This window comes from Takifugu rubripes, chromosome 22 (assembly GCF_901000725.2).
Source record: "Takifugu rubripes chromosome 22, fTakRub1.2, whole genome shotgun sequence".
Classification (NCBI taxonomy): domain Eukaryota; kingdom Metazoa; phylum Chordata; class Actinopteri; order Tetraodontiformes; family Tetraodontidae; genus Takifugu; species Takifugu rubripes.
The window spans coordinates 11,001,261-11,027,729 of record NC_042306.1 but is presented as its reverse complement, the minus strand read 5'-3'; the positions used below and the strand labels follow the sequence as shown (position 1 = coordinate 11,027,729).

At 43.3% G+C, this 26,469-nt stretch overlaps 4 protein-coding genes across 4 annotated transcripts; all 4 read left to right on the top strand.

Moving 5' to 3' along the window:
* The first annotated feature begins 250 nt into the window (after positions 1-250).
* nmnat3 (nicotinamide nucleotide adenylyltransferase 3) lies at positions 251-5,434 on the top strand. Its single transcript, XM_011616511.2, has 5 exons — positions 251-353; positions 954-1,099; positions 2,457-2,640; positions 4,117-4,202; positions 4,554-5,434. Exons 2-5 carry the CDS (start codon positions 988-990, stop codon positions 4,967-4,969), a joined length of 798 nt encoding a protein of 265 aa, XP_011614813.2. The 5' UTR covers positions 251-353; positions 954-987; the 3' UTR covers positions 4,970-5,434.
* Positions 5,435-6,316: 882 nt separating this feature from the next.
* LOC101065707 (retinol-binding protein 1) lies at positions 6,317-8,456 on the top strand. The gene is made up of 4 exons (XM_003975670.3): positions 6,317-6,491; positions 6,663-6,841; positions 7,374-7,475; positions 8,018-8,456. The coding sequence occupies exons 1-4, from the start codon at positions 6,419-6,421 to the stop codon at positions 8,066-8,068; spliced, it is 405 nt and encodes a 134-aa protein (XP_003975719.1). The 5' UTR covers positions 6,317-6,418; the 3' UTR covers positions 8,069-8,456.
* Positions 8,457-9,675: 1,219 nt separating this feature from the next.
* Positions 9,676-15,565, top strand: copb2 (COPI coat complex subunit beta 2). The gene is made up of 22 exons (XM_011616512.2): positions 9,676-9,824; positions 10,227-10,364; positions 10,507-10,593; positions 10,790-10,916; positions 11,053-11,201; positions 11,322-11,468; positions 11,620-11,719; positions 11,822-11,964; positions 12,061-12,260; positions 12,344-12,454; positions 12,544-12,632; positions 12,723-12,829; positions 12,913-13,056; positions 13,172-13,302; positions 13,438-13,645; positions 13,769-13,879; positions 13,967-14,181; positions 14,269-14,407; positions 14,501-14,638; positions 14,738-14,815; positions 14,916-15,056; positions 15,156-15,565. The coding sequence occupies exons 1-22, from the start codon at positions 9,822-9,824 to the stop codon at positions 15,249-15,251; spliced, it is 2,802 nt and encodes a 933-aa protein (XP_011614814.2). The 5' UTR covers positions 9,676-9,821; the 3' UTR covers positions 15,252-15,565.
* Positions 15,566-16,312: 747 nt separating this feature from the next.
* On the top strand, positions 16,313-26,072 carry LOC101065936 (segment polarity protein dishevelled homolog DVL-3). Its single transcript, XM_011616513.2, has 15 exons — positions 16,313-16,473; positions 17,799-17,868; positions 19,688-19,803; positions 20,042-20,154; positions 20,325-20,463; positions 21,163-21,253; positions 21,351-21,420; positions 21,508-21,647; positions 21,732-21,808; positions 21,885-21,952; positions 22,044-22,193; positions 23,190-23,321; positions 23,459-23,626; positions 23,758-23,961; positions 24,851-26,072. The coding sequence occupies exons 1-15, from the start codon at positions 16,313-16,315 to the stop codon at positions 25,207-25,209; spliced, it is 2,058 nt and encodes a 685-aa protein (XP_011614815.2). The 3' UTR covers positions 25,210-26,072.
* Positions 26,073-26,469: the final 397 nt, after the last annotated feature.

Sequence of the window (26,469 nt, the reverse complement as noted above, 5' to 3'; positions counted from 1 at the left end):
GGTACACACGCAGGCAGACAAACAAGTATCACATTTTGCTTACACATAAAGTCACAAAAATTTTATTTTCTATGAACGTGGACGTTTACATGACAAGCGGCGGTGAGTTGCAACACGCCAGTAACACGAGAGTCCGTCAAATTTTGGCTCTGGTCTGAAATTTCAAGCATATATTTCAGTACCATGGACAGCTATGCCATTGTTCGAAAATAAATTCAACCTCTATCCAGTAGGGGTCGTAGTTGAGTTAATTTCATCCACTTCGGTTGGCGGAACCATCGAGCGATAGAGTCTGTACTAGGGGAGTACAAACAGAGTGACACATCATCTACACCACAACAATGGGGGGAAAGGTAATCAAATGCGGTATATGTATCATGTTTATCTAGGTTTGCTGCACAATTGCGCTATATATAGCATCGATATACCCAGTTTGATGTATTTTTAATATGTCTTTACTCCCCCGGGCTAATGGGCTAATCTTGGTTAATCTTAATTAGCTGCACGTTCAATGTCAACTGTTAAGGCGTCGTTGAGGAGGTGATTGCCCAATATTGTAACATTAAAATTAATGAATATACGCAAACACGCTATCATAATGTTTTGTGAATTTATGGGTTAAAAAGTCAAGGTGTGTTAAGTGTGTGAATACATCATGCAGCATGTTTCCAGATATAATACACACTTAATTTAGTTGATGAAAATTTACTCATTTATATCTATGCTGTTTGCACACAGGGGTGGATAGAATATAAGCACTGTTTAGTTCTGTCCTGCACATTAGAATGAAGTTGCCGGCACAGCAGCACTGTGGGGAAAATGATACATTCTGGCAAAAAGGCAACCGTTTGCTGTTGTGCATCACATTGTACAGCGAATCTTAACATTTCTGAAGTGTCATTGTAGATTTTTTGCCTGCCTAATTCCATTTCCTTTCTTCTATTTTCTCATAGATTCTTTGACAGTGACAGTGGGGAGTAAACCTTGATGGCCTCCCACCGCATTCCCCTAGTCTTGCTGGCCTGTGGCTCCTTTAATCCAATCACCAACCAGCACATGAGGCTGTTTGAGTTGGCCAGAGACCACATGCACAGAACAGGTGACGAGCGAAAGTTAGAGGCCCAATACTTTCTGTTTCATATTCCACATAAGTGTCTTTTTTATATATATTTTCAGAAGCAGCAAATGGTGCATAAACAATGGTGGTTTTCATTTCTAAAATACTGCAATATTCTGTGCTATCCTGAACAGTAAACACACCAAAAAGACAAATTAAAAACAGAATTTTAGCTGGTGCAAATTCATTTCAAAACAAGTAAACTACTGCATTGACATGAGTCTTCAGACCCTTTGCATCGCTCAGGTTTCCCTTTAACTCCCGCTCTGAGAGTCATCCAGTTTCACCTTTGAGATGTCTCTACACCTTGATTGGAGTCGACATGCATTAAATTCAAAGTACCTGCAGGACTGTCAGATAGTGCTTAGGCCTCTAAGAAATAAGATTTTCAGACCTGAATGGAGTAAAGTGCTTAATGAAAATCTGATTCGGACCTCACAACCTCCAGCAGGGCTGAAGGTTTGCCTTCCAACATGACGTTGACCCTAATAAGCCAAGACACCAGAGTGGCTTAAGGACTACTCTGGTGTCCTGAAGTGGCCCAGCCTGCTGAGACGTGAAAATGGTCATTTGTCTGTTCCTCTCCAGCCTGATGGAGCTTCAGAGAAGATTAGCAGAATATCTTATAGTCCAGCCATCCAAAGCCTGTGGCATTTGATCCAGGAAGGCTAGAGGCTGTGGCACTGCCAAATAGGCTTCAACCAAGTACCAAGTAAAGAGTCTGAACTTACGTCAACGCATACAAAATTGAACGCAGCAAAAAAATACATCAGAAACACACATCAAACCCATTGTGTTGAAGTAAAAACCACGTATACAGCCCAGTAGCCGGCTGGGATCTGCATGTGCTGCCACAGAGGCCTCCTCTAACGCTTCTGTCAGCACATTTGGTCTCCTTGAATGAGCCTTGACCATTTATTTCCAGAGCAGCTCTAAATCAGAGCACTGGCCTGATCACATGGTCCCAATGACGTCATAATAGCTTCAGCGCTGCTCCTCAGCCCACTCTCTCTAAGATGCTTTGTTGATGTAAGCGTAGTACCTTATAAGGAGGTTGGAACTTTAATAATGCTCTTACAGATTCCATTTGATCCCTCACCTACAACATATCAGCTGACCAACTTGATAATAGGTGTAGGTTGTTGTTTAAAGGTTTATGCCTCTTTTGTCAATGGATTTTTTTTTAATATATTTTGAATGGAATAAATTAATCTATATTAAAAAATATATATAATTCTAACGGCTAGCTTTTAGCTTTTTATTTCACAAATTGGTACCAAATTTCTAAAGGGCGCTTGTGATGATGTAGGAAGATAGTGTTAATCCTCTCTCCCTTCAGGTCAGTACCAAGTAGTGAGCGGCATCATGTCCCCTGTGAGCGATAACTATGGGAAGCAAGGCCTGGTACTGGCTAAGCACCGAACTGCCATGGCAAAGCTGGCGCTCCAGAGCTCCAACTGGGTCACAGTTGATGAATGGGAGAGCCAGCAGCCAGACTGGACAGAGACTGCAGTCACCATGAGGTAGAAACCCGCAGCTGCTCCATAACAGGAGAAATACTGCAGCGCATCTCCAGGATTCTACAGCCTGACTTATAGGTTCTGTTCAGTTAAAAGCCCTTTGACTCCCATTTAGGAGGACAAACCAAGACAGAGGATGTCTAAATAAGCCTCTGGGGTTGTGAAGTTCTTTCACACGAATGGCAGAGAGGCACCAAAAACTGATGGCATCATTATTGAAACTGTATCCCACCACCTACTTCGTGTCATGCATGACAGGCTGTTTGCTGCTCACTGAAATGCATCTTGAATCCTTTCATTTTCCTTCTTCCCTTCTTCAAAATGCAGCACGTAAAACTGAAACTTTAGGTTTAGGTCGACAACCTGCTGTTACAGTTTTTTGAATTTCATATTCATGGCAATAAAGGCCGACTCCCTCCTTTAATCACGTTGCCTTCAGGGAACATGAGCCATATGGCACATGGAACTCAACGCACACTATCTGTCATTTTGATGAGACTTGCTGCCCCAAATGCCAGAACACATATTTAACACTGAAATATATATATATATATTGACATTTGAAAGCTCCACTAAAAGAAAATCCGACCCACACATTGGTGCTCGTAGGTTGACCCAGCTGAGCAGAGGCCATGATGGTGTGCTGCGTTGCCTTCACAGCAGCGCAGGGGCGTTGGGAACGCCATCACCGTCAGTCTGGGTGGTAAACTGCACAATCTGCCTTAACGTGTCCACCAAATATTGGAATTTGTGCCAGTTTTGAAGCATCTGCAACTTTTCTAGTGGTGTGGGTGTTTTTGTGGCCAGATGAAAGATAGCGTGCGTTGACGTGCCATTTAACCTACGTTCCCTGAAGGCAACACGAGGAAGGTACAGTCTCTGCCTTCTTTGCCCTGCTGTCACTCATCATTCTACACCATTCATCTGTTACCATGCTCCCTAGATCAGGGCCATAAATATGGAAAAGGTATAACCTGAAACCTGAAATATAAGATGCAGAACTGTAAAAAAAAAAAAAAAAAAAATCGCTTTTGAATCTGCATATTAAAGAAATTCTAACAGGTTGTGTTTAAACCTCAAAACCTAAAATCTCCGTTTCAAATATTAGCTTTTGATTTCAATTTATTTATTTGAAATGACAAAACCCGTTGGCCCTGACTCAGCTCCATACTTTCCCCACTAATCTCCTCTTGAGCTAAAACCCTCCAACCTTCACCAGCGCCGAGCACTGTTTGCTCAACACGTGTCCTGATCAGGGCATGAACTGGCCTGTTGTCCAGAGCTGCACATGTCGCACATTCTTTTACTCCCGGACGTACACACACATACATTATTACCTTAAAGATTCTGTATTTGGAAAAAGGAACGTATGTCAGTCATCATTTTTACAAATTTCTCACAAACAGCCCTTTTGTTGCATTGGTTCTCATTAACAAGGCTGTGTTTTTTAGTTCTCTGTCACATGTTTGGTGTTGGCAGATATCATCATGAGCAAATACTGAAGCGGTATGAGCAGAGCAAGCCAACCTTCACCAGCTCCGATAAGAACATCGCTTCCCTTTCAGGTGAGAACAGAACAATTACCGGTATTCTGTTTAGGACTGACAGTCAGCTCTGGTTGCCAGCAGTGATGTTGGGTTTGAAATCACATCTTTGCCTTTGAAATCCTTTGGATGGATGACGATGGGTGGTCGGTCAGCACTTTGGTCCAAATATATTTGCTGATCAATTATCACAGTAATCATATTCCTATCCTAATTAGCACGATAGCATGACAGACTCAACACTGATGCTAGCCTCACAGGCCCAATTAGCATAATTGCCAATTAGTATTACATTTGTATATACATTTTAATGAGTGATTTCATGGCTTTCTGTTCACGCCTCCGGCTGACTAACTACCTCGCCCCCCACAGATGTCCCCCCACAGCTGAAGCTCCTGTGCGGTGCAGACTTCCTAGACACATTCAAAATTCCCGGCATGTGGCGAGATGACCACGTGGAGGAGGTGGTCGGCCGCTTCGGCCTCATCTGCGTCAGCCGGGGGGCGCTGCAGCCCGAGAGGGCGGTGCACGAGTCGGACGCGCTCACACGCCACTCCGGGAGCATCCACCTGGTGAGGGAGTGGGTGAGGAACGAGACCAGCGCCACCGAGGTGCGCCGGGCTCTGAGACGAGGGATGAGCGTCAAATACCTGATCCCAGACTCGGTGATAGAATACATTCACCAGCACAACCTCTACACGGAAGACAGCGAGAGGAGGAATGCAGATGCGGTCCTGCGGCCGCTCGCCAAACAGGCACGGCGCCCTGTGAGGAGCCTCAGCGACTGACTCTCAGACATCAGCACTTCTCATCAGAAGCGGTTCACTTCTACTCATTTGTACCACCTGCACACATCTGAAGTGGAGACCTGCTGGCTCTGGATTTACTTTCCGGACCTCAGTATTTAAGCCAGTACCTTTTCACACACACACTCACACACACACACACACACACACACACACAGAAAAAGGCCACAGTGTTATTCATTCATTCAAGGACTTCATTACACTTTGCACCTGGCTGCACATATTGAAATAAAACTATAGATTTTATTAATCACTGCTGTCTGAATTAGTGTATTTTAAAATGCAATATATGAGGATAAAATGACACCACCATGTCAATTATTCTACTATGGACTTTTGTGCTGTGGATTTTTATTATTTTATAAAGCAGACAAGGTCAGAAGTGTTGAAAAATTCAGCCAAAGGTCTCAAAGTTGTATTTTCCAGTGAACATCCTAATGCAATTTACAATCTTCGTGGTTATTTTATAGCTCTGACCAAACATTCTCCCATGAAACTGTGAATTTATACATAAGTAATATTTGTTTTGAGGCTATCAAACGTGCCTCCAGGTGACTTTTTTTAATTCTGAGCTGTGATCCACTGGTCTGTTGTGTCTGTAGCGGAGTTCTAGGAAGGATTGATTTAGGATCTTTTCACACAGGGTGTCAGCCAATCTGTATTTTTCCCTATCAAAGGATTTGAAGTAATCCTGGCAGAGGCTCAGCCACAGGAGATGTTTACTGGCTGAGGCCATTGGCTGAAAATACCACTGTGAGTGATGCAGACAGCCATTCTTCCTGTGTCTTTGTGTTCCGCCTGTGCAGGATTGAAGCAGTGGGCTGGTTGCAGTTGGGCCAAAGGGGAGATTAGCAAATTAATTAAGTTATTTAAAAGAGGGCGAGAATAGATGCAGCCTCCATTGTGTTGGATTAAACCGTTCAGTTCGGATAATTTGATGTGGTTCTGCTTCATCCTCTATTTCGTGCGCCGTAATTGTTCATTCGACATTTCTCTTCATTATCTGATGGCTGTTAGCCGGGCAGCGTGATCAGAATCTCAATATCACGTTATTCAACACTAACACGGGAAATCTGCCACACGTGGAATTCCTAAACCCGTGTACATTGAATGGAAGGTGCGTTCTGGGTTTAATCCCACACAGGCGGAGTAAGCGTTCTCCATACAGCGCAACACAGTCCACTTTACATTATGTGTACATGCCTTGTGTTCCCGGGGCTATGGTGGGGATTGAGGGGTTTACGTCGTCGGAAGGGGGTGAAGTGGGAGGCGCACCTGAGAAAAATGAAATGCGCGTAATCGGATTAAATCGAGTTTGGTTCAAATTGAGGCGTTTGGGGGGTGAGTTTTCCGTACTCGGTGAGATTCAGCCGACCGCAACAGGCCTCCTGCTTCACTGGACGTCCGCACAGCACCTGAGAAACAGCCAACATGCCAGTCGACCTGAACGGATATTGGAAAATGATTTCCAATGATAATTTCGAGGAGTACATGAAGGCTCTAGGTGAGTAACGGGAGAGCGCGCCAGCATTGCGCACGACAGGGCGCGCAAATTCGAGACAGCTATTGACACAAATGTAAATGCACTTTCTTGCATCTGACAGTGCTTCCCTTCTGTTTCTTGTTCCTTTTTCATACTTTTGGGGGTCAATTACTGAATTAAAAACCGTCACAGATGTGAACGTCGCCATCAGGAAAATCGCCAATTTGCTTAAGCCCGACAAGGACATCACTCACGACGGGGATCATATTGTCATCAAAACCCTCAGCACCTTCAAAAACTACAACATGGACTTCTATGTCGGCCAGGAGTTTGAGGAGGATCTGTCGGGGGTGGATGACAGAAAATGCATGGTTGGTTCAAGGAGATGAAAAGTTTTTAGGTGGATTTTAAATTTGTCTGATAGAGGAAATAGACCAGATATTTGTCACTATCTCTCTGTTGAGGACAAAAAGTACATTGTCACCTTTGCTCTTCTCTGCCCAACTTAAAAGAAAGCCTGCCTTGTTATGGAGGGATTTAACTAGATTAAAATCAGCATATTTGATGAGATTTGGCCACATTATGCAAAACTTTAGTCAAATTCCTGCAACTGATGAAGCCCGGCAGCTAATCCTGCAGGAAAAACTGATTATTAACGGTACAAAGGGATCAAAGATTACTAAAAACCCCTGTTTTCCTCATGCTGATTATAGATGACATAAAATCTGTTTAGGGTAATTTACCAGACGGTCACGTGGATTTCTCTGTGCATTATTTCTGAGTAATTGATATAAAGTGGTGGAGCCGAAGCCTCACTCCCACCATTTTAACGTTTAATACAGGAATAGCATTTCAACCACGTCGTTAAATGTATGTTCCCGTTTTTCTCCCTGACACATGCAGACGACTATCACCTGGGAGGGAGATAAGCTGGTGTGTGTGCAGAAGGGAGAGATCGAAGGACGCGGTTGGACCCACTGGGTGGAGGGAGATGAGCTTCATCTGGTGAGAAAAACACCAGCCCCTGCAGTGAATATTAATGACGGTGCAATTTGGATCTTATTGCCAGAGAAAAATATCAAGGGAAGCAAACATCTTATTTTTGAGGGAGTTCTTTTAAAGCTCTGTGGTTAACAAGTCATGGAAGGGCTCATGTCGGTGTGGAAACAGGCCATGAATATTACATAACTATTGCAACAATATAGCTTAGCAATTTATATCATTGAGTCCTCCACAAACAATGATTTAACAAAATTATGTGGTGTCATTGTCGGATGTCGGATGTTGTCAACCATCAGCGAAAAACTTGGTAAGTAGCTTCTAGAGCTGAAAAGAATTTGGAGCAACCGTGACCTCTAGTGGTCAAAATACAAAGTTCATTAGTCAAGCGGAGAGTCCCTTCTAAAAGCTTATCTATGAGTAATATAACGGCACAATAGGTGGCTAATATAGGTTCATACACACTAATACAATTATTAGAAATGTACAGAGATACTTCTGAGACTGATGTGATTTGAAAACAGTAAATTACCATTTGTCCTCTGCAGGAGTTGAGAGCTGGAGGAGCTGTTTGCCAGCAGGTGTTCAAGAAGACATAAGGTGGCTGTTATTAACATCCGCTGACACAGGCACAGACCCGCCAGACCCAGTTCAGACACGATAGCCTATTCTCTCTTGGATGTGTACCATGCTTTATACAAGCTTTAAAATTTTCTGTTATCAAAACTATTATTGCCAACTATCACATTTTTCTTTTTGTCTCTACAAGATCATGAATTTAATGAAGGACAGCTCGCAGGTTTTAGGACATGCAATGTCTGGTGACTCCAGTTTTAGATTCCGTGGATGGAAAATAGATAGATGTGTGTGATATAGATTTAAATGTCCAGTTATATCAAATAAGACGCTTGTGTATTTATCACTCCCACTTCTGGGAATGCATCTTTAATAGCAACAATCAATCAATAAAGTGAACTGAATTAAAAACTGTCTTTTCCCACCCATATTTGTCTATTCAAAATACATTTGCAGCTGCTGGAATTGTAGTGGGGAATATTTTCAAGCTTCAGTCGTACAACTGGCGGAATCAGCTCTTTAGTCTTCCTCCTCATAACAAAATGCCTCTTTCTATTAACAAATGTCACCACTTCCCCACTGATGCCACCTCACTTGACAGTGGAATGACTCCTTTCCCTGCACCATTCCCTGACTAACATCAACATCAGGACTGTCACTATTCTGGAAGGCATCAGTGGAAAATAGTTTGTGGAAACCAGTGAGAAGTATGAGGCTTATCTGAAAGCACTCAGTGAGAAACTTTGAGTGGATTCCATTTTGGTCAAAGGTGTCTTTTTTTGTTCAGTGGCTCATAACAGGGTGACTTGAAAGCGTGGACTAGTTCCATCCGCGACAAAATTGTCCAATTTCATGCTTCCAATGCTCCCCTGATTTGTTCTGTGATGCAGTTTCTGCCTCAGTGTTGGTGTTTTGTTTAGAACAGTCACTGCACAAATGGTTTGAACATTTTGCCATTCAAAGTTATTTCAAGTGATTTTTCATTAGCTTTTTAAAATCATGACTTAAAACTGCAAATAACCTTCTGTCTTGGCAATTTAACAAAAATAAATATATAAAGAAATTTCACTCCAGGGAGGTGGGTGAGACAGCAACCAGTTCATAAATATTGCATAATGTATGTGAGCTTCATTTAAATTCTATAATCAAATCACCTATGAAATCAAGTTTTCAATACAATGACACTGACTATATAACTGCACAATGCAAACTTGTGATCAATTCCAATAACCACCTAAAAAGAATTTTGCACTAAAGGGATCCATGACATCTGGTGACATGGAAGGGGTAAAAGTTGGAGTTAAGGGAGAAAAGGTCAATTGTTCCTGGATGTTTGTCGGTATGACAGAAAAAAATAATATTGACACGGTTACTGGTAATACGGTTATAATGATCCATGCAAGATAATGAGAACATAATTTCATCACACTAAAAATAAGCAACGTTTCAAATTAGTTTGAAAAACAATAACTGTAATTTTCATGGTACGATATCTCCTCTTCACTCTGTGCAAGATATTTAAAAAAAATCATTAAGTAATTGAGCCAATAATCTGCATGTCTTTTCTGTCTTCGTGGCGTTTCGTCATCTGTCTGATCACACGTCGCCTTATTCTGACGTCATCCTGCCGTACATCAATTCACGCGAGATTTTCTTTCAGGAACTTCCACGTCAGTACCCAGAGCTCCGTTCGCTCAAGTCCGAACATTTGGATCGGAATTGCAGCTGTTCAACATACATTTTTCTGATTTTATTCTGACAGCACGAGGATAAAATATGGTGAGAGACAACGAAATACCCTAAATCCACTATTAGTGCCTTAAATGCGACCGAGTCTTCCTTTCTAACCCTTAAATGTTTCATTATTAGTGCACCTTTGAAATAGCTTAGTTGCTAACTGTGTTCGTTAGCTTTTAGCTAACTTCTTGAGTATACATTTTCACAAATGTTTGCAGTTGAGTGTAATATAATTTCTTGTCTTGTTTTGAGTTTCATAGTACATGTAAATGTAGGACTATCAGGAAGATTTAAATGCTTTAGCCTTCATGTTAGCATGCTAACAATTACGCAGGCTTTACCATCTGACATTATGGGTTTTGCCATTGATTAACAAAGTGCAGTTCTTGTATATAGTATTACATTGCCATGCAAAGCAACTCATATTGAGTTTATATTTCTCAGCCTCTGAGGCTGGACATTAAACGGAGGCTGACAGCCAGGTCTGACCGAGTGAAGAGTGTGGATCTTCACCCAACAGAACCATGGATGCTGGCTAGTCTTTACAACGGCAGCGTCTGTGTGTGGAACCACGAAACACAGGTATGGCCATACAAAATACATAGAAACACAGATTCGCACACATGCCTTGTGACATTGTAATAAAAGGCTGATTTTACTTTCGTCAAGAGACGGGATCCAGTCACAATTATCACAAAGCAAGTTTTTTTTGTTGTTGCTTCAGACTCTTGTCAAGACATTTGAAGTGTGCGACCTCCCTGTCAGAGCTGCTAAGTTCGTGGCAAGGAAGAACTGGGTCATCACAGGAGCGGTGAGGCTATCTTGTTGGCATTTGTGTTGGGACATTGACAATGGTTAGCTTTACAATCCACATTTATAAAGATAGAACAGGCTTAAATGTGTTTAGCTTGGGAGGTCCATGATGAGCTTTTGGCTGTGTTATAGTTAATGACATCTGTTTCAAGCAGTATTTAAACAAAATATCTTCCTTTTTCCCCTGTGGGCAGGATGATATGCAAATCCGTGTGTTCAACTATAATACCCTGGAACGCGTGCACATGTTTGAGGCCCACTCTGACTACATTCGTTGCATTGCTGTCCATCCAACGCAGCCCTACATCCTTACTAGCAGTGGTATGCTACCAAAAGTACTTTTGATTGCTAATGCACTAGACTTCAACTTTATTATAACAAATGTGCCTTCATAACATCATCTTCAAGTGCATTTGGTTGGACATATACATGAAAGATTATCTTTGTTTCTACACAGATGATATGTTGATCAAATTGTGGGACTGGGAGAAGAAGTGGTCATGTAGCCAGGTGTTTGAGGGTCACACTCACTATGTCATGCAGATAGTAATCAACCCCAAGGACAACAACCAGTTTGCCAGTGCTTCTCTGGACAGAACAATTAAGGTGCACATATTTATCATCCTGAACATGTTGTATTTTCTTCTTACTGGTTGAGTATTGCATGGTATTGCATCAGATTTTATAGATCTGGGTCATTTTTACATAACTCTTATGAAATTTCAGGTTTGGCAGTTGGGCTCTTCATCCCCCAATTTCACTTTGGAGGGACATGAGAAAGGAGTCAATTGTATCGACTATTATAGTGGTGGAGATAAGCCTTACCTCATCTCAGGAGCTGATGACCGCCAAGTCAAGATCTGGGACTACCAGGTTTGAAGTCATTCATCTTTTCATCACGTAATAGAAAATAGGCTAAATTCACTCCGAATATATACTGTATTTTTTAACATTTCTTCTATGGTCAGCAGTTTAGAAACGTCATATACAGTAATGTGCATCTATCTTACTGTCTGTGTTGTAGAATAAGACCTGTGTTCAGACTCTGGAGGGTCATGCCCAGAATGTCTCTTGCGTTAGCTTCCACCCTGAGCTGCCCATCATCATCACTGGATCAGAGGACGGTAAGAACGTAACTCAACCTCTCTGCTATGGACAAATTACTGCATTTCTGCAACACATACCGTCCCTGGCCTTGTTCATCACTGGTTTAAAATTCTCTGCAGGCACGGTGCGCATCTGGCATTCGAGCACATACCGCCTGGAAAGCACTTTGAACTATGGCATGGAGAGAGTTTGGTGTGTGTGCGGTCTCAGAGGTTCCAATAATGTGGCTCTGGGTTATGATGAAGGCAGTATCATCATCAAGGTAAGTAAGAGAGTAAATATTAAATATCTTTGAAGTGCACCAAGAGCCAGTTAACTCACATCTGTTTTTGTCTGTTTGTTTCTCCCTATGTTGTAGGTTGGTCGTGAGGAGCCAGCCATGTCCATGGACACCAATGGGAAGATCATTTGGGCTAAACACAGTGAGGTACAGCAAGCCAATCTGAAAGCTATGGGAGATGCTGAAATCAAGGATGGGGAGAGGTTGCCTTTGGCTGTTAAAGACATGGGCAGCTGTGAAATTTACCCCCAAACCATTCAGCATAACCCCAATGGAAGGTATGTATATTCATATTTTGCCCAAAAAACATGCAGATATCCTAAAAACTAAAGGTCGCTCATTTGTACATTTATGTGCCCAGGTTTGTCGTGGTGTGTGGAGATGGAGAGTATATCATCTACACTGCAATGGCTTTGAGAAATAAGAGTTTTGGATCAGCTCAGGAGTTTGTCTGGGCGCATGATTCCTCTGAGTAAGTCCTGTGTTGAGGAAAAAATAAACTTCTGACTCTCTCCTCTGATCGGAATGGTAATTTCAGCCCTCTTTCATTTTTAACAACAGGTATGCCATTAGAGAGAGCAACAGTCTGGTCAAGCTATTTAAAAATTTCAAGGAAAAGAAATCTTTCAAGCCTGATTTTGGAGCTGAGGGTACTTGATCTCCTTTGTATTATTATTTTTTTGGCTATGGACATGAGTTGTTTTTCCTTTAATTTATCTGTTCTCATTTTTTGTATCCAGGCATTTATGGAGGTTTCTTGCTTGGTGTAAGATCTGTGAATGGCCTGGCATTTTATGACTGGGAGAACACTGAATTGATCCGTCGCGTAGAGATCCAGCCTAAACATGTACAATGACCAATCTGACTGTAGTTCAATTCAACCCCCCAAAAATCTACATTCTTTATTGATCATTTTTGTTATGTGTTCAGATCTTCTGGTCAGACTCTGGTGAGCTGGTCTGCATTGCTACAGAGGAGTCCTTCTTCATCCTGCGTTACATGGCAGAGAAAGTAGCTGCTTCACAGGAGAACAATGAAGGAGTCACTGAAGATGGTATTGAAGATGCCTTTGAGGTTGGTTCTTTAATTCAGTTTCTAGTTTTCCATATCAAAGTCTCGAGTCATTGTTAAATTTAGACTAAAGCTATGACAGCTGTATTTAGTCTTCCTACTTCCTTTTGTCTTTCAGGTGCAGGGAGAGATTCAGGAGATTGTGAAGACGGGACTCTGGGTTGGGGACTGTTTCATCTATACCAGCTCCGTGAACAGGCTCAACTACTACGTAGGAGGAGAGATTGTCACTATTGCTCATCTTGACAGGTAAAACACAGACTCTAGCTTAAAGTCACCTTGTGTTATAATAACCAACTGTGTGTCTCAGAACACTGAAAGCTTTATAAAATGAGAATATTTAACAATTAAACTCGGATCGCTGTGTCTTTTTCACCTTTGTAGAACCATGTATCTTCTGGGTTACATACCCAAAGATGACCGCCTGTACCTGGGTGACAAAGAGCTCAACATAGTTAGTTACTCCCTTTTGGTGTCTGTCCTGGAGTACCAGACTGCTGTAATGAGAAGGGACTTTGGAATGGCTGACAAGGTACTCCCCACAATTCCCAAAGAACAGAGGACCAGGGTGGCACATTTCCTGGAAAAGCAGGTAAGGGAAATAAAGTTTATTCCAATTCATTAAAATGGGGGGGGGGGGGGGGGGGGTTCAGTTTAAAATGACAACCTGGTGCTTGAAAATGCTGATGCTTTATTTTTCTTTTTTCCTTTTCAGGGTTTCAAGCAGCAGGCACTGGCTGTGTCCACAGACCCAGAGCATCGGTTTGAGTTGGCACTGCAGCTGGGAGAGTTGAAGATTGCCTACCAGCTCGCTACTGAGGCTGAGGTACGAGAATCCTAGCTAGATTTTAAGGTAAGATCTAAGGTAAGCTGCTGCCTGTGTTTCTTAGATTTCTCTTTCTAATGTCTGCAGTCGGAGCAGAAGTGGAAGCAGCTGGCTGAGCTGGCTATCAGTAAATGCCAGTTTGGCCTGGCCCAGGAGTGCCTTCACCACGCCCAGGATTACGGCGGCCTGCTCCTCCTCGCCACAGCCTCTGGAAACACCACAATGGTGGGCAAATTGGCTGAGGGGGCAGAGAGGGATGGCAAGAACAACGTTGCCTTCATGACCTACTTCTTGCAGGGGAAGTGAGTATCAGATGCGGGGCTGTGTATTAAACACGATTTGCCAACTGGTGTAATTTGTTTTTGGCACGTTTCCTCTTTTCCCACTAGACTTGATCAGTGTCTGGAGCTCCTGATCAAAACAAACCGACTACCTGAAGCTGCCTTTCTGGCTCGAACCTACCTTCCCAGTCAGGTATCACGTGTGGTAAAATTATGGCGAGAGAATCTGGCTAAGGTCAACCAGAAGGTAAGTTCAGTTTTAAAGATTTTTCCTAGTATATAGATAAGTTTAAACAAGCTCGTTTGCGTCAGTTTAGGTGACCATGGTTCTCTTTTATAGGCTGCTGAGTCTTTAGCAGACCCTACAGAGTATGAGAACCTATTTCCAGGCCTAAAGGAGGCATTCGCAGCAGAGTCTTACCTCAAAGAGACCTCCTCGGGCACCAGTAGGCCTGCCAGAGATTACCCTCTCGTCACAGTGAGTTTTAAATAGACACAATTGTGTTGGGTGCACAACAGTTACAGCTGTCTCAGAATTGTCTCTGTTTTGTCTTCACAATGTCCATTCTTTTTTTAGCTCAATGAGGACAGAAATATTCTGGAGGAGGCTCAAGGCTACGAGCCAAAGGGAAGCGTCTTTCCCCCCGTGTCCAAGGTTCGTCTGCAGCGCCCAGTGATCTTTTTTTGTAGACAGTTTGATGTGATCGGTTTTCATCAAGGATTTTTAAAATTGATGATTTTCCTGGCTGACACAGGATTGTGGTGAACCAGAGGTGGATAGCCCCACCCCTCCAGAAGCCCCTCCAGTAATATGTGAACCACCTGAACTGGCTATAGCGGAGCCTATAACGGATGAGGAAGAGAAGGAAATCCTCATAGATTCAGAAAACAAGAAGGTTAAACCATTTATTTCCTCTAATTTCATTATATGTGCTAACATGACACAATTGTCAGGGCTATATGTTAATTATTTGATCTGGTCTTGATTTGTTTAGAGTCTGGATGAGCTGGACGTGGATTTGGACAACATGGACCTGGATGACATTGACACCTCTGATGTTAACCTGGATGATGACTTCCTGGATGATTAAAATCTCCCCGGCACACTTCAGAAGCTATTTAAATAAAAAGAGAGACCAAACCCCCCCCATTCCCCTTTTTTGTATTTGTATGAAAAATGTTATATTGTTTGTCTCCTGGAGTGATGGGATGAAAGAAGATGGTAATGATGATATCAGTCATGTTTTATTCTCAAATAAAATAGACAAGTTGGTCTATCAGAGTCCATTTTGTACACCATAACTGATTGCAAAACTTTGTCAAGTGATTGAAGCTTTGTGTTTCTCTGTACCTGCAAAGCAAAATTCCTTCAGTCTAATAAACTGCAATTGCTGTACATACTCACAGTTGACTTCAGTATTTCATTGTCAAGATCTAACAAAATCATTCAAAGTGCTAAAATTAAACCAAACACTTCACCTCTGCAGAAAATATTACTAACATGCAGAACAACATCCAGCATTTGAGGGTTCACTTTTAATCACCGTATGTATACTTTTCACGTTCCATTAAGTTAAATAGCCTAATTTATCCTTTTTTTAATTAAGAACTCCCAAGTGTTTAGTAGCAAAACCAAACTCATGGGACCACAATGTTGCCATGCTGCCTGTCTTCCGTTGCTATTCCCCTCCTCTCCTGTAGGCGTCGCCCCTCAGAGGCTGCCACAGATGGGGTTATTTTTTCAGTTCCGTGAGCAAGTCAGCTCAGAAGAGCAGCGATTGCTCGGCAGCTAAGAGGAAATCGACCTTTCGGAGCTTGGTTACCATTCCTGCGTTTTGACGCTGTTACTGGGATATTCGTCAGCTTCCAGAGTCATATTGCAAGCTTGAAGCAAACGGGAACTATAGCAATTCGATGTTCGGTCGGTGGACAGACGCTTGCGTGAAAATTAAGGTGCGTTTTGAATAGAGGGGGTGATACTGGCGTAGAATAGAAGGAACCGGAATTTTGCTGCGCGTCAGTCACCCAGGGAGAACCGGGAGGACCACGGCACAGCCGCCAGCGCCACGGGGAGTCGGGGCCCGAGAGGGAGCCTGCGAGGCCCTCGGCTTGATGCACCCTGCCTGCCCCGTCGCCATAGCCGCTGTCCGAGATGGGGGAGACCAAAATTATCTACCACCTCGACGACCAGGAGACCCCGTATCTGGTGAAGCTGCCGGTGCCAGCGGACAAAGTCACACTGGCGGACTTCAAAAATGTCCTCAAGAAGCCAAATTGCAAATTCTTCTTCAAATCTATGGACGATGACTTCGGGTAACTGAAATGTGTTTAACATGGCGTCAGTGTAGCACTTTATGGGTTTCCAAATAACACAATGGTGTTAACATGAGCAGTTCTCTTGGCTCAGCTGTCTTGTCATCAGTTGGTCGGTGCCCGGTTCTCGATTATTTGCTAGCCCCGTCAGTTGGGCTCCTTTGTTAGCATAGCTGCTAGCCAGGCGACCCGCATCTGGTCTGTTCAGCGTCCCGGTGCCGTTTGTTTACATTGCTTTAGTGGCCAGCTATTTCGCCGTGTCTTCGCGTCGTCTGGCCAAGTTTGGTATTTGTCAGCTTTGCAAACACCTCCGACAGCTTTGGGGGCCATTAAAAACTATAGTGCATTGAGTGGGAAGCGCCGTCATTGACTGCATAGAAGTTAAGCAGCGGTGTTGCGTCGTTCTCGGTAATGTGTGGGATATTTATGCAAAAGAAAGTCGGTCTCAGTCAGGGAAAGGGCCAGCTTTAGTAATTCCAACAGGGCCTGTTGTTGTTGTCTATTAGCCCCAGGAATGCAGAGTTGGACACTGGAATGCCCTGTTCATCACTATGGCAGCTTTACGAGAGTGTTCTTTTGTGCTAAAACATGACTGCGAAAGTCAACGTTTTATATTACTCCAGACAGGACAGTTTAAATTATGTTTTCAAAGTTGGTTTATGATTTTTTTTTTTTTTTTAAACAACTCATGTACAGGTCATGGTCTTGCAGGTTCTTCTAATATGCATTGGGGGGAAAGGATCTACAGCTCTTCATGTAAATAAACAAGATTAACTTTTACCCCCACAGTGTGGTATAGATCTATAGCTGAAGCAACCCGTCAGACAGGAATAGTTGCTGCCTATATTGACAAAGAAGCTCAGTGTCAACAGCCACTCTCCCCTGGGTGAAAGGCACAGTTACTCCCTCCATTAGCATGGCTTGATTTGCCTCCAGGGACTGTTTAACAAGGTGTTGTCAAGGTACCATCTGACATCCCATTCTTGCAACCACACATTGAAGATTCACACATCTGTATTTGTAAAAATAAACAGGAAAGCCTTCTAGACCAGTTTATTTTGGTTGGTTGTTGATATTCTGGGATTTGGCTTGGTAGCCGTAAACTTTGAAGAAGTAAGATCTTTTCAGATGTTGTGCGTGAACCCACGGTGTAATGGGTGCATTTTTAAAGCGGCACTAGTCGTCCTAGTTGTCGGGGTTTGCCCTGGTCGGTGTGAACACTTCCTATAAGAATGGCCTCTAAATGCAGCCTCATGTTTTATTGCCTTGAGCGTGCCTTTGTTTTGGTAATGGTTTACTGAACTGGAACATTGTTCTCTTTACAGGGTGGTAAAGGAGGAAATATCTGACGACAATGCAAAGCTGCCCTGTTTTAACGGACGAGTGGTGTCGTGGGTAGGTTCAAAGTGAATCCTAGACGCATTTCTCTGATTTGTAAATGTCATGCTGTTGTCATCGTGTCTGTATGGAGTGGTAGCACACGTACATGTGATTCCCATCCCTTCAATTTCCAGAATCTGTGTGATTGCCTAATATGTCTTAATATATCGCGATAATGACCTGATGTGATCTACAAGCAGGCTTTACTCATTTTGTGATTACCGCACTTCTACTGGCTGGTAAATCTTTAAGGATTTTCACATGCTAGCCACCCCATACACACACACAAACACACACACACAAAGATAGTTTTACATTATGTAGGTTCTGAGAAAAACAGAGCAATACCATACTTGCCACCACCAGCACTTGGCCTCCCCTTGTCCTTTTCTTAGCATCAAAATTGAATTTTGAGCAAATGGAATCACAGGATAGGTGGAAAACACAACAAAGCTTCACTCCACGTCGTCTAATACTGAGCTTGACTTTCCCTGGCAGGTGGGAGGAATAAATTAAGCGCTATGTGTCGTGATGTAAAAGGCAATTGGGTAATTCATTGCAGCGAGGTAACAATTATAGGCCCACTGTAGAGTCGGTGGGGTTTTTTCCCTCATTAGATTTGCATGAGTGTAATTTACTGCGCTCATCCTGGTGCGTCGCTGTTGTGGTCATTTAAATTATAAGCAGTTTAAGGTTCTTTGCGAGCATGTTGTTCTTTGCAGAGGCCATGGAAATATTCCATGCAAATGGAAATGTTATCTGTGTCACACCGTGTCCATTTGTTTGTCTCCACTGAGCAACTGTTGGTTCAGTGACCTGTGACTGTCCTGTTTAAGGGGCTGCTCAACTGTCATCACAACCCAACAGTTCTGTTTAATTGTCGGCTAACAACCTAACCCCTGCCTCACCTCATCGTAGAGTATGTATTTTTGGGGTTTTCCAGTTACATTTTCCTCAGGTTACTAGTGAGGCCTTATTTCTGTCAGTCTTTATCACACACAGACACTTAGACTGCAAATGTTCAGACTCTCTGTAACCACAGGTATTGTACTTTGACTACCACAACCTTGCCGACCGCAGGAAGGTCGAGGGTAGATTCGCTAACCTTTGTGCAGTGGAGCTAAAACAAACAGTTTTTGGAAAGATTCCTGCTCCGGAGTCTCATCTGAGCATTTGTTGGTTTTGTTCTCCAGTAAACAGAACGTTTTTAAGTGTTTTGGAGAGGATTAAGTAAAAAATGCACATATACAAAGCTCATTAAATGCACAAAAGTCATTTAAAAATATACAGTGTGTTATTTATTATTTAATGGCCTGAGTAGATGCGTCAATCCTGCTAACATGATGTGATTAAACAGGGGTTTTTCTAAAGCGTTTGTGGAAAATGTGTACAATTATAGCCATAAGTGGCAGGGGTATGGCATAAATAGTTATTAGTTATTTGATTCTCTCTGCCAGTCATTGGCTGTGCACAATGGAGATTATTCATGCTTATTTCTTGCAAACCTTTCTTCTGTTTACAGAATAACAGAACAGAATAATGAGCCATTCCTCAAAGGTCCTTTCTTTCAGAAATGCATTTACAGCTTTGGTCCATAAATGCTGGGTTGTTCTCTCCACACATCGTGACGCGGTGCCTTGGCCAAATGTGGCAGCGCTTTTATTCAGTGACATTAAAATGGGACGTTCCATCCAGCCCACAACTGTGGTGTAACGTAAACGCGCTGGCGCTCTGCCGGGGCTGTGCTGCCCACTTGTTAAGCATCTGCAGTATAATCTTCCCCGCTGAATATTTGTCTCATTCCTCTGGCCGACCTTCTGTCTTTTTGTCTCAGTTGGTCTCAGGAGACGGCGTCCACGCCGACGCAGGCTCTGTGGCAGGTAGCCTCGAGGCAGCACCTCCTCTGGAGAGGACCGGGGGCATCGGAGAGTCAAGACCGCCTTCTTATCAGTCAGTACCTACAGGAAATACTTTCTGATTATATTTTTTACAGTGAACTGTGTAGTTTAAATAGTACTTGAAAATGTTAAAAGCTCTGCGAGCCAATTAACTGTAAAACCCTGCAAATCTGATCATTTTGTGTCAATTTTGTAACTGAGTAATTCATGTAGGTAGCTAATTATTAGATCACCTGCTCAGCTGTACAGTCCTGTCCGGGTCTCTAATCAGAGTGTCCTCCTCTCTGCAGTGGGAAAGCAGCGAGTGGACGGGACAGTTTGGACAATGACACCGAGACGGGTTCCATGGTGTCTCAGAGGAGAGAGAGGGAGAGGCCGAGACGAAAACACAGCCATGATCACGGTCAGAAGAGAGCAATCACGCAGCATCTTTCATTTTTATCGATTTGTTATCTCCAAAAACGTTCAGTTTGTCTGATTTTTTTATTTATTTTCTTTATTTTCTTTATTTCTTTTAAATATTTTTTTTCCTGGATTTACCTGTAAACCTTCTGCTAACGCTACTGTCTCTAGGCGGACGGCAGAATGGGTATTCGGCCTCTCGGGCGCTGGGACGCGGGGCTGCTGACTACGACAGCTGCTCGTCCTTCATGAGCAGCGAGCTGGAATCCACGTCCTGCTTCGATTCAGAGGATGACGATGCAACCAGCAGGTCAGATGTCTTGTTCTCAGTCTGTGTGGTTGGAGGAATGCATCAGAAAAGGGCTCTGGCAGAGATTTTGCAGAATAAAAGTGGTTTTAGTGGTTGCCTCAGATTTTCCAGGAACGTATCACCACTCTGCTGTTGTCAACTCGCTCTTCCTCCTTATTCCTGCGACTTTGATTTCTTTACTCTTCATACAGATAATCTCAATTTTACCTGGATCTCAGTGTCAGAAATCTCATAACACCTTCATAAAGTTTATTATAAAATATGAAATAATGCTATGGAGCTAAAAGGAACGCTTGAATTGGATATTCAGACCGAAGATGTGGAGCTTTTTTTGTTCCGTCCGATGTTTTTCCCTGAACACAGCAAAATAGAAAAATACAGGCAGCGGACAGGGTCTGTAACCAATCGCATAACTCATGGTTTGGATGGTTATATGGTTTGGAGTCACGGGTTCTATTCTTTTCCAGAAACCATTTGGGGTTGCAGATGTTGTATTCTGTCTTGTTTTCCTGTTCGTCTTTTTCAAAAATGAACAATACAAGAGCAACTTAAACAGGCCGCACGTCCACCAGTTCACGGTTTTCTAACAGATCGAGTGATCTTGTCTGAGGCGGCAGGAAAATGAAGTTGGTTTTATGGATTCGGGAGGATTTTTACAGTGATTCTTTTGCTGTTTCTAAGACATGTTGTTCTTTATAGATTCAGCAGCTCTACTGAGCAGAGCTCTACTCGATTAATGAGACGCCATCGGCGTCGCCGACGGAAGCCCAAAGCCTCCAATATGGACAGGGTGAGCAAGCAAACCAGCAGCATAAACTTTCATCTAGTTGTCTAAATGTCTCACATTTCACTACTTTTCTGTCCCAATGTTCAAACATTATTTCCAGTCGTCATCATTCAGCAGCATTACAGACTCCACCATGTCTCTGAACATCATCACTGTCACCCTCAACATGGGTAAGTAACCCAAACACCTGGCACCTGGTGCTCAAAGCTATTTCACTAGCCGACTGCAGCCTGTTTGACATGCTTGTGCACTGACAGAGAAATACAACTTCCTGGGCATCAGTATTGTGGGTCAGAGCAACGAGAGAGGGGACGGGGGAATCTACATCGGCTCCATCATGAAGGGAGGAGCGGTGGCTGCCGATGGACGCATAGAGCCCGGAGACATGCTGTTGCAGGTGTGTGTTGTGGGATTCACTGGAACAGTTGTGGGAATTTCCAAACCTTGCTACATACAATAGTTATGATTTTTGTTTCCTTAGGTGAACGACATTAACTTTGAGAACATGAGCAACGATGACGCGGTGCGAGTTCTCAGAGACATTGTGCACAAGCCAGGGTGAGCTGCACGTTTAGCAGAAGTATTATTTTCTTTGAACTCGAATAAAATCGCATCTTTCCATCTCTCACCTCAGGCCGATTACACTGACCGTTGCTAAGTGCTGGGATCCGAACCCTCGGAGCTGCTTCGCTCTTCCCAGAAGTGAGTTGAAGCCTGTTTATTTGCACCCCAACTGTAATTCCTGCATTGACATCTTTACCTACATAACACGTGCTCCTATTTGACCGAGCAGGTGAGCCTATCCGGCCTATCGACCCAGCAGCGTGGGTTTCCCACACGGCAGCCATGACCGGGGTCTACCCCCCATATGGCATGAGCCCGTCTATGAGCACCGTCACCTCCACCAGCTCCTCCATCAGCAGCTCTATCCCTGAGACCGAACGTGAGTGCCATCGCCCCCCCCGCCCGCCCACGTTATACAACACATATCTGTCTATCTTCTGGTCAACTGCTGGGTGAAGCTTTTAAGTGTATCTGACAGTGAACGGCAAACTGTTGACACAAGACGACAAAGCTGGCAGTTTTAGATCCAGACGGGTTTTAGTTGCTGAACATTTATGCTTGGAGTCCTCAGACTCTCTGAAAAGGCAGAAAAAAATCCATTTCCCTCTTTCAAGTGTGGTTCCACCCTCTCCCTGCATTCCATTGAGAACTTTCTGCTCCTGCTTTTACTGCCTTTGAGCTCACAATGTCCATCTGCTCAATAAATCAGGTCAAAACTCGGCCGTAACTCACAACTACCTCTCCTCGGTAATCTATGGCAGAACTTTGAGGTGTTTTTCCCCCTCTTAATATAATTTCATAATCAAAACATAGTGTCGGGTGAATAAGCTTTTTATGCATTTGTGATTGAAAAAGGACATTTTTAAAAGTATACTTTGGCTTCTGGGGAATATTTGCATTACTTTCCAATTATTAAATTTATAAAGGAACAGTAGAATTGCAATAAATGATGCTTTTGAGGAGCAATAAGTCACTCACTTATCATTGACATTATAAGGCACATTTTAGGATCTGAAATTATTATTAGGCATAAAGTGAAACAAGTTTTATTTTGCTGGATTATCACAAAGCTTTCTGGGAAATAAAGCAAATCAAGAACGGTGGAAAGTTTTGTCTTTACCAGCACAGTAAACCAAAACAAAGACTACAGGAAGCACTATTTCCCAAGAGAAATAGTGTCTGGTTCGAATCTTCTGGTTACAACAGTGCATTTGATTGCGGCTTAAAGTCACAAAAGCGTGTCTTGATGGTTTTGATTTCTAGGTGAGCCTTGATTTCCTTGTCCTTGGAGCTGGTTCCCTTGCATTTAAAACTGTGGTGGATCTGTTTGGCAGCATTTCTGCACGTCCTCTTATCTCCCTCTCCTCCTCCTCAGGATTTGATGACTTCCACCTCTCCATCCACACTGACATGGCAACAGTTGCTAAGGCTATGGCCTGCCCAGAGTCAGGTCTGGAGGTGCGGGACAGGATGTGGCTGAAGATAACCATCGCTAATGCCTTTATCGGTACATCTGGATTTCTTCATTTTGCACATTGTTAATTTTATTAGCTTAATTTATTGACAGTTTCATCTGTCAGAACAAAGGAGGTAAAACCGCTGGGGCGCAAGTACTTGCCTTACAAATTTCCCCTCTACTCTCAGGTTCTGACGTGGTTGACTGGTTGTTCCACCACGTCGAAGGGTTTTCCGATCGCCGAGAAGCCCGTAAATATGCCAGCAACCTGTTGAAGGCCGGCTACATCAGACACACCGTCAACAAGATCACCTTCTCGGAACAGTGCTATTACATCTTTGGAGACCTGTGCGGCAGTAAGTGAACACAAAGATCTCCTTTAGACGTTCCCGCGGGACAAATTGGAGCCTCCTGTCCTGGCTGTGCCATCAGCTGTTCCAGAGCAGAGCAAACGTTGGATTCTAAATCCGGTCTTGCTCTCCCTCAGATATGACCCACCTGTCTCTTCACGACCATGACGGTTCCAGCGGGGGTGCCTCAGATCAGGATACCCTGCCCCCGCTTCCCCATCCCGGGGCAGCTCCTTGGCCCATGGCTCTACCTTACCAGTTCCCCATTCCACATCCCTATGACCTGCCGCAGCCCTTCCACGGTGGACCAGGAGCTGGAAGTGCAGGGAGCCAGCACAGTGGTGAGTAGCCCACCTGAATGTTATTAATATTCATGTTTTAACTTGTATAGTGTGCAGTACGAAGGTTTAGCACATATTTACTCAGATGAAATCACTGAATGTATGTATGCCTGAGCTCCTGTTCTCTTTGAGGACAAAATCACAAGCTGTAAACATTTGTTCAGTCTACAACTTTATTTATGCAGATTGTCTTTAAACTGTACAAAGCAGAAAATAATTCGCTGTGTTTCACATCTCATTTAATTACTAAAAGCCCACAAAATGACATGTCATGTAATAGTGTCAACAGCTACACTTCCCAGCTAAGTCTGACTAAGTGGTAAAATATCCCCTCCAGGCTCCCTCCTCCTTTGCATCTCATTTTGTGTGTTTAAAAGGTAGAAATAGAACTGCAGTCCAGTGGTTTTAGGAGTTATTTGCACATCCTGGGGGGATATTTACTGGACTCACTGACTGTACATTACTTCATAGGTTGTTTTTGCTCTTTACCATCATGGTGTTAAGAGTTTGTACATTTACAAGATGATCTTTCATCTTGATGTCATAAAGTGAGCTTCATTTGTCATATAAAAGGTCCTGATACTGTGGACTGATTTCATTTGATTTAGATGGAATTGATATTTTTTTAATTATAGAAATGTTATAAATCCTAGATGTCTGTGGCAATAAAAATGAACCCATTTAATGTCTAATACTGCCTACGCTGTCACGTCCTTGTAAGGCAGCGAATGCTCGGTGACCATATCTGCATTAGTCACGCAGCTCTCCCATAAACTGGGTCACTGCTCTGCTTCACTTGCTTGCTGCGTTTCAGTAGCTCTAGTGAAAAATAAAAAATGATTCCAGTGCTGCATCTGAGTGTAATCATCGTTTCATCCTCTGTCTGCAGGAAGCAGCGGATCCAACTGCAGCAAGAACGAGGGCCCCAAGTCTGGCGGCAGCGGCAGTGAAACCGAGATCCGGAGCCACCGAGCTCCAAGCGAGCGCTCAGTGGCCCCCCCTAGTGAGCGAAGCATCCGCAGCTCCGTCAGCCACCGCAGCACCAACTCCCACTCCTTAGCGTACGGCCCCGGCCTGGTCTACGGTCCCCCTGGGCTGCCACCCCAGCCACCGCATCTGTCGACATCTGCACCTGGCGCCCCGCCAGGCAGAGAACTCGCCTCCGTGCCACCGGAGCTAACCGCATCACGCCAATCCCTGCGCCTGGCTGTGGGCAATGCTGGAGAGTTTTTCGTTGATGTGATGTAACACAGTTCATAGGTGATTACCTAAGTAACGGTTTGTTTCCGGCGTCGGTCTGGGACGAGGAAGGATGGGGGGGCCACTTCATGAGCTGTAAACCAAGACCCAAATTCTGTTCTTCCTCGAGCAAATATGGAAGCAACTCTGTGTGGATAAAATGCTCCTCTTGTGCTTTTGCTTCTTAGTAATAGCGGCTATACTTTCTTCAATGAAGAAACCTACGCTGCTGCTGGAAATGGAACCAAAGCGCCTCTCTGATTTTCCACTCTTGGGTAAGGCCATGTTTGCATAAGGACAAAGAGCGAAAGAGGAAGGCGGGCAGTGGAAACGGCCGCGGAAGATGACTGTGCGCTTTTCTACATGGATGTCTTTTTTTTAAATTTGTACTCCTTTATTCTTCTCTGCCTTCCTTATCTGCTGTTTGTCCCCCCCCCCCCACCCCTGTTCACATATCGGAGCCTCTTCTCTCCCTCTGGTGCTTCAATACTTTTAGACCTCTAACGAAAAAAGAAATGCTGAACGAACACTAACCCTTAACTTTATTGAGACTTTTAAAATGTCTGCACGACCTAAGAAAGAAATGGATAAATGTGTATGTAGTGCAAGAAAAGCTGTCCTTGCTGTAAGAAGACATTTGTTCTATTATGTATGTAGTTGCAAGTTTCATTTTTTTTAATGTTAAACACAAGCATCTAACTCCATGAGTCATTTTTACATTACACGTCTGTAATTTCATCTGTTAACCAGAGTGTGTTCAAACTCTGTCGTGATAATGTATAACGGTAAACAAATTTCTTACGTCTTTCACACTACTCTTTTTATTGAGGAAAAAAATGTCTTTTTATTTATAAATATAGTTTTATGACTTATGGCGGCTTTGGGTTTTCATTTGCATGTTTGAATGCTACGGTCGTGGGGTTTATAGAAGGTGAGGTCATTGGAATTTAAAGGCAGGAGATACCAGGCAAGATTAGGAATGTGAAGGCTGTGCAATCTGGTGCACAGATGTCTGCGGGTGTTTGGGGTGGGGGCACAAGGGATCAAGTTTGTGCACATTTCAAAAGAATTGGGCGAACTCTCGCATGAATCCCGCACAGAAGTGGTTTCTCATCTTACAATAAATAAATGTGGGGAAAACGGACATTAAAGCAATCACTGTACCTAATTTAACGGGAGTTTATTCAGTCGCCTGGTTGGAGCAGTAAAGAACAATGGTGCTGTAAATGAGGAAGTACTTTTAAAACCTTTTAAAAGGCGACACGTTTA